This window comes from Adiantum capillus-veneris, chromosome 13 (genome assembly GCF_014529385.1).
Source record: "Adiantum capillus-veneris isolate H3 chromosome 13, ASM1452938v2, whole genome shotgun sequence".
NCBI lineage: Eukaryota > Viridiplantae > Streptophyta > Polypodiopsida > Polypodiales > Pteridaceae > Adiantum > Adiantum capillus-veneris.
The window spans coordinates 137,590,863-137,603,367 of NC_140943.1; the positions used below are offsets into that span (position 1 = coordinate 137,590,863).

The 12,505-nt window shown below is 42.9% G+C and overlaps 1 protein-coding gene across 2 annotated transcripts in view; it reads right to left on the minus strand.

Moving 5' to 3' along the window:
• The window catches only part of LOC147444937 (tRNA dimethylallyltransferase 9-like), a 152,399-nt gene that overhangs the window by 31,390 nt on the left and 108,504 nt on the right, over nucleotides 1–12,505 (minus strand). For both annotated transcript variants that reach the window (XM_086527440.1, XM_086527439.1), the window contains exon 8: nucleotides 3,971–4,065. In XM_086527440.1, the coding sequence (XP_086383566.1) occupies nucleotides 3,971–4,065 (95 nt within the window). The remainder of the gene's footprint in view (nucleotides 1–3,970; nucleotides 4,066–12,505) is intronic.

Genomic DNA, 12,505 nt, shown 5'->3' on the forward strand with positions numbered 1-12,505 from the left:
TCATTAGATGGTGATTCAATGTATGATCAATAATGAAATTTTTGAGTTTGCTGCTGTATATGCACCGCAGTCTTCCAGGCAAAGAGCAGAATTGTGGGTCCAGTTAGTTAATTATCCAATGCTTTACTATGTGGTGACTTCAATAATTCCCCACATGTTCAGGATAATACTACTCACAATTCGCATACACTCTCCTCAGAGAAACAAGCTTGGTCATCCCTTGTGAATACTATGCATGCTCAGGACCTTTGGAATATGGTCCGTCCTGATGATCTGGGATTTACGTATCAGCATTATGCTTTGTCTGAATATCGTGCCAGGCTTGACAGATGGTATCTTTTACGTGCACATCAATATGAATCTTATATATGCAAAATGTGCACGGATCACACAATGCAATTGTCACATCATGCTCCTTTGTGGCTCAGCTTGTATTTTGATATGCAAATAGATGACACTCCTTTGTATAATAGACGTCTTTTACATATCAATAATAGTTACTTGTCTCATGACACTTTCAGTGGAATGATCATGACAGCTATCAGACCTTTGGAACATCATATTCATGAGGATCTTGATTTTGCATGGCGGTCTTTTGTTCAGTGTGTTCAAGCAATCCAGCTTGAATACGGACGTTGGTTTATGGGAGAATAGCGAGCTAATATAGCATGGGCTAAACAAGTGACTCAGAGTCTTACAGTCTTAAGTCAATCATCTACACTGGACTTGCAAGATCAGCACAGATTATGTGAAGCTAAAGCAATTATTAAGCATAATAATGCTCGCAAACTTTGTAAGTGGAAAGTTCGGGTGAGAGAAAATTCACTTTTGGACAAAGGTTGTTCTTCCAAGAGATTCTTCAAATCTCTTCACGCTCATCGCATGAGAGACTCTATCTCTAGAGTTCAAAAGTCTGATGATATTTGGACTTCTTCCAAATCGGATTTAGCTCAAGAAATTGTTTCGCATTTTTTGTCACTTTTTATGGCGCCTTCTTCTCCTTCATCTTCTGACTTAGCAGCTCGATCTTGCTTCTTAGATGTGGTTCAACCTATTATGGATCATCAGCAAGCTGCAGATTTTGAAGGATGTTTTACTGAGGAGGAATAATTGGATGCATTGAAAGCAATGGCAAAAGGGAAATCGCCTGGTTGAGATGGCCTTACGGTTGAATTTTATCTACGATTCTGGGAACAATTAAAAGATAAATTGCTTTCAATGATTAATCATGTATGGTGTAACCAAAGTTTTCCTTCCTCTTGGAAACATGGTTTGATCAAGCTGCTACCAAAAAGATCATTGGCTGAAAAGTTTGATGATTGGAGGCCCGTTACTATGATGCCGTTGATTTATAAGCTGGTTTCCAAAATGGTTGTCCATCGCATTAAGGATGTATTGCAGCATGGTTTACACCCTAGGTAATATGGTTTTATTCCAAGACGGCAAATTCATGATAATATTGTAACTGTTTTATTTGCCATTGAATATGCAAAGTACACTCAGCAGGATGTACTTATGTTGCAAGTTGACATTGCTAAAGCCTTTGATACGATTCAATGGGACTTCATTTCTCAAGTCATGTCAAAACTGGGTTTTGGTCCAAAAATGACAAACATTGTCTATTTTATATGAACGCATCTGCTCAATGCCTTTTGGCTGGGGAGATTACATTGCCATGGAATTTGGGGCGCTCTGTCCGCCAAGGTTGTCCTTTGAGTGCTTTTCTCTATGCTATTGCAACTCATCCGTTGTTATTGTATCTAGATAAACTTCGTCATGAGGGTACCTTGCGTGGGTTGCAAATACCGGGCAGAGATTCCTTCTTGGCTCAGGCATATACAGATGATTCTTTTTTTAATCATCTTTTTTTATGCCTGAGAACAGTCCTGAGGTTCTCCGCAAGCTGATGGATACTTTGTCTTTATTGGGAAAGCATCTGGACTTCATGTTAATTTTCTTAAATCTAAATTTCTGCCTTTGAAGGCATGTGACTGGCGTTCTATTCTTTGGCCGGGTCAATCATTATGCCTACTGAACTTGTTAGACATTTAAGTTACCCGATAGGTTGGCATATTTCTGTGAAACATCAGATTCAATGGGTGATGGACAAGCTTAGAGCCAAATTGTATTATTGGAAACTGTCTACATGGCCTCTTCATGTTAGACTGAGGATTGTTCAATCTATTGTTATGGCTTACATTCAATTCTATCTTCCACTTGTATCCTGGACAAAAGTGGCTATTTCTAAATTCATGTCGCACGCTCTTGATTTATTATGGAAAACTCATCCAAAGCGTAAAGCTTTGCATCTGCTTAAAGCAGATTTGGTATGTACACCAAAAATGCATGGAGGTTTCAATATTCATTATCATGTACTTGCCAGAAAGGCCACTTTATTACTTACGTTTTTTGAACAATCCCAACCGTGGGCGCAAATTTTGGCTTCTATGAAAACACATGCATATGGGAATTGGATTACACACCATTGGGAAGTGGTTATAGGCAAATTTGAAGGTCAAATTTCTGGTTGCCTGCATTCAACAATGCTGATACACGCCTGGAAGAAAGTTCTTTCACAAGCCCATTGGTCTGCAAGACCTTCTCATTTTGGTAACTCTCTTTCCCAAGAAAGTATACATTGGTCTGCTGTTTTTCCACAGCCTTTGGCATGTTCAAAACCCATAAAGGCTTACAATTTGATGAAAATGGGAGTCAGATGCATCCGAGATGTGGTTGACAACATAGGTCATGTGTTGTCGTTCACTACTACATGCAGGTCTCTTAATCTTGGTATGCATCATCGGGATATTTGGCGCAAAATACATCATTTGCTGATCCCATTTGAACCAATTCCATCTTTGAATATATCTAATAGACTTGGAGATTGGCAATTGCGCAGTAACTCTCCTAGATGTCATTCAGTTTCTTTGGCAAAAATGACATCCAAAAAAGTAATCATGCTATTCTCCCTCCTCCTTGGATACAAGTTCATGGAAATGCGCTTTGGAGAGTTACTAAATCTCTGAAATGGTGGAAATCCACACTTCGAAAGCTTTGGAAGAATAAGCTACCGCTTAAACAACGTTTGTTTCTATGGAGATGCCTTGTTGGAATTTTGCCTGTAGGCAAATTCTTATCTAGGAGAGGAATCACGTCATCTCGTTGCTTGATATGTTCCTCTCCCATCGAAACAATTCCCCACCTTTTGTGGCAATGTATGGAAACCAGAGACTTCTTGATAAAGCTTTCGGGTCAACTACGAGCTAGGTTTCCATCGACAATATTTGGCAAATGTTTTTGGATATTTGGACGCCTTTCCACATCCATTGCAGGATACTCTACATTTATGCATTGGGTGAGATTTTGGGCATTTTGGTCAATTTGGATGAGCAGGAATGTGGCATTCACTAATGCGGCACATTTTGACATTTCTGTTTTCTTTCGCCGCTCATTGCAACAATCTATATATGACTCTTGCAAACTACATGATTTGGACGCATCTCATCTGGAGCTTTTTAGTCACTGTTTTTAGACACTTGGGTTCTGCTTTTCTCTGAAGCCTTACCCTTGTATAGAACATAAAGTTGTAGTGTCATGAGTCTTTCGGTGGGTTTTCCTCACTTCGAGGTTTCCCATTTGTAAAGCAATAACAACTGATTTACCCAAAAAAAAAGGTCTGTGTGTGTGTGTGTGTGGCAATCTCTAGGGAGGTTATCCTCTTCACCTTGCATCTTCCTTTCACTGTTGTGGCGTTTGCATGGGTCGATTTGTAGAAACCTTATGAGAAGTTACAACAGAACGGATCTTTGAAGAAATTAAGAAATTTCTTTTAACTTAAGCCAGTATGAGAAACAAACATTCTTCTAATGAATAAATCTCCTACATATACAACATTCTGCACTATATTGTGAAGTTTTTCTTAGGTGAATGTTGCATATGAATTGGCAATTATCCACAGAGAAAGAGAGACCTTGATGCCTTCTGGAAAGCTTCAATGAATTGGAGAAATTGTCCTGGGGAGCTCACTCCATCAGCCTCTCGGCAACTCAATAGGTATTCCATCGCCTGAACAAAAATCAACAAAGAGTGAGCTTCTGGTTGAAAGATCTCTTTGTACATCAAGTTGTTTAAAATTTTACAGTACTTGCACACATCAGAGAAGTGGCTAGCATTCTACCTACAGAGAGAGATCAAGCCGACAAGATAATCGGATGAGGCTCAAGAAAAAGGAGTTTCAGGAGCTGTTCTCATACTCTTATGCTAAGGAATTATAGAATTAATTGTTCCTAGAGAAACCTTTCATGGTGGATGTGCAAAAATGCAGGCTTGAAAATGGATGCCTAAAGTTACCTACCTCCGCAACAAATATAGCAGAATTACATGTGCCACTGTCCTCCACATTGCCCCCCCCCCCCCCCCCCCAGCGGGCCAAAAAAATAAAAATAAAATCTGACCAGAAGTCTGACATCATAGTCACAGCACATTCAAAATGATGTGTACAGTTTCTTACTCATTGGAGAAAAGAGACAATCAGCTGCATTAGTTTTGCATCCTGTATTAATCTAGGTAGACAGAAATTGATTTACAGCAGCTACAACAAACTTGGCACAGAGTGGTGCACATCGTTCATAGACTACAAGCTCACTTCTTGCATACCATAGAGTATGTATGTACTTAAGTGTCGTGGAAAGGCGACACTTCCTACATGTTTACAAGTCACATGCCATGAGATGCACCATAGCAGCTTTTGCTGCACGTGACACCACTCTCCTCAAAGGATTGAAACCCTCTTTGAATAGACAATGGTATGCCTCTTCAATCTCATAATGAACCACGCACCTGCATGATTTTTTGTTCTACAATCTACATAATCTATTGTCCCTTGCACCCGCATTGCCCTGCCAACATTAATCCCTAGGCACTGACTGTACCTGACTGGTACTCAAACAAGGTAGGTTATCAATCTGCATGTTATGTAGACTCATCCACGTGCTCATATGGGCATACCAACAATGTCTGTGACCCTCGGCTGCTAACTACATGGATGAGCCCAATGCTAGTCGTGCGTATCTATCTTAAGGGAGCTCCCATAATCTGTGGAGGAAGCTCACTGCCTGAAACAAGGTCTCGACAACATGGGTGATGCACCAATCTCTGCACGAATGATCTCATGTGGAATTGAGGTCTTCGCCCTTATCATGTGTGACAGCATCATGACCAATGGTCTCTCCAAATGCTCCCACCCATCGTAGCCATGAGCTCTTTCTCGACACTGACTAATTGTATTTCTGCCATGGCCAGTTGATTCTCTGGTGCATCTACTTGGTTGAAAACATTCGTAAATACTAACTGCAATTCATTGATCACATCCTGTTGAACTGCAACAAATCTTTTCGTAGCCGTGATTTCTTCATGAGCTTCAGCTAACTTCTGTCTCTGCGGTAGTAGCTGATTGTGCGATTCATGTGCTTCTTGTCGCGCTATTTGGGAATCTACTATCAATTCCACCTGTTCATTTTGGAGCGTGTGAAGTTCAGCAAGGTCGTAATGCATGAAAATTATCCCCATACATACTCTCTGACAAATTCAATTGGCCCCCCTCAAAAACAAATCTATATGCAAATCTTGTCACCCATGTTACTGCAGTATTGAAGACAATGACTTTGCCTTTTGCAAGTTCACCATAAGATCTCTTTCTGTGCAAAAGGTCTGTAATGCATGCAAATGTTGATGTACCCCTTTAATGGGTCTGATACCCTCTGCATATAGCAATGTTGATATCAACACCCCAGCTAAGCTAGCCCCTCCTCTCTCAACATTCTGAAACTTCATCTATGTAAAGCCTAAGTAGGATGGGGGAAAGTGGACATCTTTGCTTTGTCCCAACTGCATTCCTAACTAAATCAGATACATCCCTAACGGCCCCCACTCTACCTGTCCCTACCTCATTTAAGGCATAAATTCTCAAGTGAGACTCCATTGGGATTCCAATATCCTCCGTCCTCCTCATCAATGTCACACGTGGCATTGTGTGGAAAGCTTTGTGGATATCCACAAAACAGCAATAGATGATAGATCCTCTTTTTCTATGCTTGAACCTCCTCAATGATCGCCCAAGAGTGCTAGCTGCCTGGGATTCCACCGCAATTTACAAAGATGGAGGTGTAGAGGCCACCCCCACCCGGTTGCGATTTCACGCTGTCAATATGAAGAGAGTTCTGTATCAACGACTAGCTATCATGAAATCGCCTACATGCCCTCTTACTATCTTGTCCCATAAACAATTGATATATCTCTTCCTCCAATCTAGCCAAATAATTTCGCTTGTTCTGTTGCACAAGTCGATGAAAGACTGTCCCAGCATGCTTATGAGTAAATATGCCAAGTGCCATCTCACGTTGTAGACATGCTTGTGTCTCTTGACATGCACCGCCATACCAACAATTCTATGGTGCGGTACATTGTGGTGGTCAAGTAGGGTTTATACGAAATAGGAAAGCCTCAATTTCTGAATCATGCAATATACGGCCAGGTGTTTCGGGACCTCATCCAATGGACTATGCATGTCCGACTCTGATAGCCCGTTTTGTACGTTATTATTATATACATGAGAAGTTTCCTCTATAAACTCATACTATCGCGGAAATCGAGGTACTTGCAATTGCACCCCTTGTGTATGTTCACATCCGGTTGTGGATTTTAGTCTAGCACGTATCATAGTCTACTACAAGGTCAATAGGTCTACCTGAGATTTCAAACCTCTAGATGTTTAGTATCAAGCCCAAAGATGCAAACAAATTATCTATTGCGCTTGCTCTCTCACAATTGACTCCTTGCGATGATGAAGACTTCAGATGGTGTATCTCTACAGGTGTCGATGAATCATGAAGCTCGTGTGTTTAATGGCAATGACCCTCATACTCGGTCATGGGGTAATAAAGAAAATAATAATTGTGCTTCGCCTAGGTGGGCAGCGCATGAGATCTCCTCTCTCGCAAATGGAGCTCCAAGAGGAAGAGTCCAGCCTCCAAAGAATCTTTGGTTCTCAAATTGCATAACCCATCTCAACGGCCAAAACCTTCTCGAAATAGATAGTGATACCTGTCAAATATATTGTACATCGGCAAATAGTGCTCCTCCATCCTCGGCTGAGAAATGAAATAAAATGAAATGTAATATAAACGTCTTCAAAAGGCCAAAATGATTTATGAGACCAAAAGGTTACAAGTGGTCAATCTAGTACCAGGTCTCGGTTGAAAAAGTACAAAGAACTGAAAAGAAAAGAGTGGGTAGGGGTGGGGTGAAAGCCGATACAAAGGGAATACAAAGGGTGAGATGATACAATGGAGCTCTCTGACAGTCGAGGCATCATATACATATACATCAGTATCATTAAGGCTATAGAGATTCAATGTCCTCCAAGGTAGGCACTCTGTCGAGACGGCTCCTATGTCGTGCCAATATGGTATGGATCCTCTGTCGCAACCTGCGTCGATGTTGAGAGGACCGCCTCATCCGTGGGCAATGGGAGCGCCCCAACTCTATCACCCAATTGAGCAGTATGCCTCTGGTGGTGTTATGTTGTGGGGGCTGCTCGAACTCCTCTGTCTGTGACTGAAAGAAATCTGTAATCTTCCGCTGTCGCTGGATCTCTCCCATTGTGCCTCTCTTCAAGAGGTCCTCTCTGTGTTTGCGACTCTCCAGTAAGTATAATCCGAGGCAGATCCTGGTATTTCATGACTTTAGAAAGTGGTTCAAAACCCTCTCTGAACAGACAGTGAAAGCGGCCTTGTATCTCATAGTATACTGGGCAGTGACATACGTAATGTAGCTCTGTCTCACAGAGAGAGAGAGAGAGAGAGAGAGAGAGAGAGAGAGAGAGAGAGAGAGAGAGAGAGAGAGAGATTGCTAATTCCCTGTTACACAAATATACTAAAATTCATGTTTTGAAAGGTGATCAGTCAGAAGAAGATGATGTTCCACACGCTTCAATCAATAGTATGCAACCTTCACCAAGCAAGAGTGTATCCTACTTTAGCCACCTACTCCAAAAAGCATCTGCTCTCCAAACTTGCCGGTCTTTAAATACAATCGGTAAGCCTCTTCCCTGGCATTCTCCTTCATGCCTTTGCAAGCTTCACTAATAAGGCTTGCGTCCTATTCTTCAAAAGAATGCTCACTCTTGTCTTCCCCATACAGCGGTAGCTAAGTAATCTCCTTAACAAAGATCTTGTGGAATAATTTTTTGTTGGAACCATGAGATTTTATAAGCCGAACTATGCAAGCTCGTGACATTGTGTTGCGACATGTACATATTTTATTTTAGCAACACTTGTGCTTACAGATGCAAGGTGTCCTTTGGTTCTATTTGAAACAATCCTCAAGCAAGAATGTCGCATATCAGTAGGCGAGCAAGATTGGCCGGAACAAAACTTATCAAGAGCTTTAAGTGTCACATCTAGGTCATTTTTCTACATCTTGGTTACTCATTGTTTGAGGAGTTAAATCTTCTTTCACACGAAGTGATAAAATAGTTTTATTTTCAAATGATCACCGGACTGCTCAATGGTTAACTCTATTCCGTAAAGTACTTGTTGAGTTTCTGAGTAGGTAGGAGTGTTAACTTAGTGCTAGGATTTGTTATCTTTGTGTCTACTCTGCATCTCATAAACAAATGTGTGGACCTAGTATTAATCTATGTTGTGTGTTTGTGTGTGTGTGTGTGAGTGTGTGTGTGTGTGTGTGTGTGTGTGTGTGTGTGTGTGTGTGTGTGTGTGTGTGTGTGTGAGAGAGAGAGAGAGAGAGAGAGCGAGAGAGAGAGAGAGAGAGAGAGAGAGAGAGAGAGAGAGAGAGAGAGAAAATGAAATGAAATGTAATATTAACGTCTTCAAAAGGCCAAAATGACCTATGAGACCAAAAGGTTACATGTGGTGAATCTAATACCAGGCCCGGGCACAAAAACTACAAAGAACTGAAAAGAAAATAGTGGGTAGGGGTGGGAGAGAGAAAAAAAATATGTGCGAGAGAGAGAGAGAGAGAGAGAGAGAGAGAGAGAGAGAGAGAGAGAGAGAGAGAGAGAGCACAGATTTTTTTCATACCAGAGCACAGAGGAGAGAAGCCAAATAGTGGAGATACAAACCATAGCATCAGTAGGATCGAGAAGCCGAGATTGATAGATCAAGGAGATCCAGGATGAGAGGCCTCTCTTCCAGACAAAAGAGACTACAGCAACAGATTAGACTTATCTTGGAGAGACACCGGAGTTGTCCTGTGCAAACCCTCTCTGTGGAGGATATTGATACCATTCCGCATTGACCCATGCGAGCCTTTGATCTTTGACACCTCCCTAGATACTTACCCACCGATTGACTCGAGCCTATGCAGTCCTAGGAGGTTTAGAGAGGATTTTTTCGCAGGTTCAGTTCCAAGAACCTCGAACAAAGCTCTGGCTCTTCGACACTTTGGTCGCTTCGGTTATGCACTACGGGGTTCAGGTTTGGGGACCGTCTGTTGATAGTGCTGGATGGAGTAATATGGAGAGGCCCTTGGTATATATGATTTCTAGGCTGATTAGAGCCAAGTCCTCAGTTCCACATGACATCATACGAGCGGAGCTGGCTGCCCCACCTATGGAGGTTGAGGCACTTACCAGATCAGTATCATTTGTACACAGCTTATGGGACACCACTAGGGACAGATATGCTAGGCTTGCTCTTGATTCATCCAGACAGCTGGCATTACAGGGAGATACATCATGTTGGTATGCACAGATGAGCTCATGGTTTCAAAGGCATGGTTTCAGCATGGACAGGCTGCACCCTTTCCAGTATTCTCTTGATGCACCATCTTTGGCTCTTACACGTATGGAGATTACTAGATTCATTCGGTAGGATCTTATCCAGCTTGATACCAGGAGGACATGGATAGAGCCATCACGGAGTTGGGTACGAAGAGGGCTTTCTATAGAGAGCATCTTCTCCATCTCACGACAGACGCTTTTGTCACACGGCCCAGCTACATGGACACACATCTATCTCATGGGTTACGATGTGCCATAGGCCACATTCGCACATCTTCACACCAGCTTGGGATTGAGATAGGTAGATGCAGAGGCATACTAGTAGACAGTAGGATATGTCAGTGATGCCATGCAGAGACAGAGACAGAGACAAAGTTTCACTACATATGTCACTGCACAGTCTACTATGAGATATGGGGACGCTTTCATTGTTTATTTAGAGATGGTTTTTGACTCGTTAGATAGAGTCATGAGATATCAGGATCAGAGATGTCTCGGATTATTTCTACTTGAGATACAGAGACATAGAGACTCTCTATTGAGAGGGCATAGACAGAGACAGTCCCAGAGACGCATCTCAGATTTCTTCAGTACGAGTACCACAAAGGCAGAGGGGACACCACCATCACAAAGCTCAGTTCCCACCCATACACACACCACCGGTACTCTCATTGACCGAGCTATAGAGTTGGGGAGATCGAGACGACCGCGACTGAGGAGGGGAGCCATGCAGCACCGGAGGAGATTGCGGCAGAGTATCCACAGGATTCTAGCACGACATCCAGAGTGTCGATCAGGATAGGCTTCATGTTACTGCTATATTGTATCATGGTGACACTTATCCCCACTTTGTACCTTTGTGGCATGATACCATTGCTCAGCTTACCAGCCACCCATAGGAGTCGGCAGCTGTCACGAGGACCTGGCAGTTATTAACCATGTCACAGAGATGTGGCAACTGCTAACCTTGGTTGTTGGTTTCTTTCCAATGGGGTTTATTTTATTTGTTTTGAGACCCTCCTTATGAAGTAGCAAACGGTCGGACATTGTATGGCCAATGTGAACGGTAGATTCACCCGCAGACGGGAAGTGGTCGGCACTGGAATTCGTATGGTAAGAGGATGTCTAGGCTCAGAGCAAGATCATATAGGTCCCCCCGTCGCACTTAGCAAGTTGGTGGATACTAGGAAGTGAACTCAATTAAGGCGTAAAGTCAAGGTGGGACTACCAACAAAAAGTATCCGACAATTGGGCCACATTGCACTTTTGGATGCATTCCCAATGAGGATAGATGGTCAGAAGACCACTGGGAGCCCAACGGAAGCATCTCCTAAAATATAGGGAACTGCTATTTTGGGCCATGAAATGTGTTCGCATCATTACCTCCGGTATGACTAGGGGAACATTTTATAACTCTGCCACGAAGTCAATTGACGCGTCGGTTGGGATATTTTTAAGCGGCGAACCAGAAACGGGAAAATGCTTGAAAATGCGCCAAGTGTCACATTTTCGTGAACTTACCTCTTCCAGAAAAATGGGCGCTGAATTTTTAAGCTGGGATGAGCCTCATTTCAGCTTTTGTCACAGGTTAAGAGCTATGGAGTGCTTCCTTTCCCACTCATGTACAGTGTGGTGCTAGGAGTGATGCCCTGCACACTACACACTGCTCTCTCTCTCCCCTACGTGCAGTTATGTGATGCCCCACAAGAGGGCTACTCATTTGACTGATGTACAGTTGTGTGGGTTCATGCTTTTGTGCTGAGGCAAGAGCCTCCTTGAGCAGGAACAGGGGTAGCTAACTGCTGCTCCAAAGCAGGCACTGGTGAGGGTCATAACCTCACCGTACAGGTGCAAAATCAGCGCTGTGTATGCGCTGTAATTTCACTGTTTTTCAGCCATACGGACGCCAGGATCATTGGGAAGCGTGCCCCACTGGCAAAGGACAATTAGGGGAATGTTTGGGGCTAAAAACAGGGCAAAAACCAGTAAATACAGCGTGCTGAGTTTACTGATTTTGGACAGGAATCAGAGGGTATACGACAATGCAAGCGAGTTCCAGCAGGGGAATTGGTTTCGCGCAAGTTTTGGGGCTGTTATGCTGCCGAAATTTGGCCAAATCAAATGGTATCTAGGTGGATACACGTGAAGGATTCCCAGGACCTTACCTTGTAATTTACCCTCCTAAAGAATAAAGAAATACCGAAAGGGGCGCCAATTTTGGGGCCTACAGATTGTCGACGTCTGCTCCGAGCATTCTAGCTTCCGAGCCGTGTGTGTGATTAAGTGTTAATTCCCGTCGCAGGTTCTCTTTGCAAAGTGCTCTGTGTGTGTGTCTAAAGTAAAGAATTTCGGGTGAAAGCCAACGCCTACCGCCCTACGGGCCGGTTTCAGCAGCACTCCTATCTCAGTTTTTAGTTAGTAGTTTTCTTTGTTTGTACCCAGACTTGGTACTAGACTCATCATTGTAATCAGTTTGGTCTCATAGGTCATTTTGGCCTTTTGTAGACATTAGTATATCATTTCCTTTCATTTCTCTCTCTCTCTCTCTCTCTCTCTCTCTCTCTCCCCCCCCCCCCCCCCCCAAGAGCTCTGCTCGATATCACTGTATCTCCATCAAATATAGACCCAAGCATCTCTGGTCGTAGAATCGCATGACTCTAGCTAAAGGCCCAAACCCCTCTCTGAAGACGCAATGGAAGCGGCCAT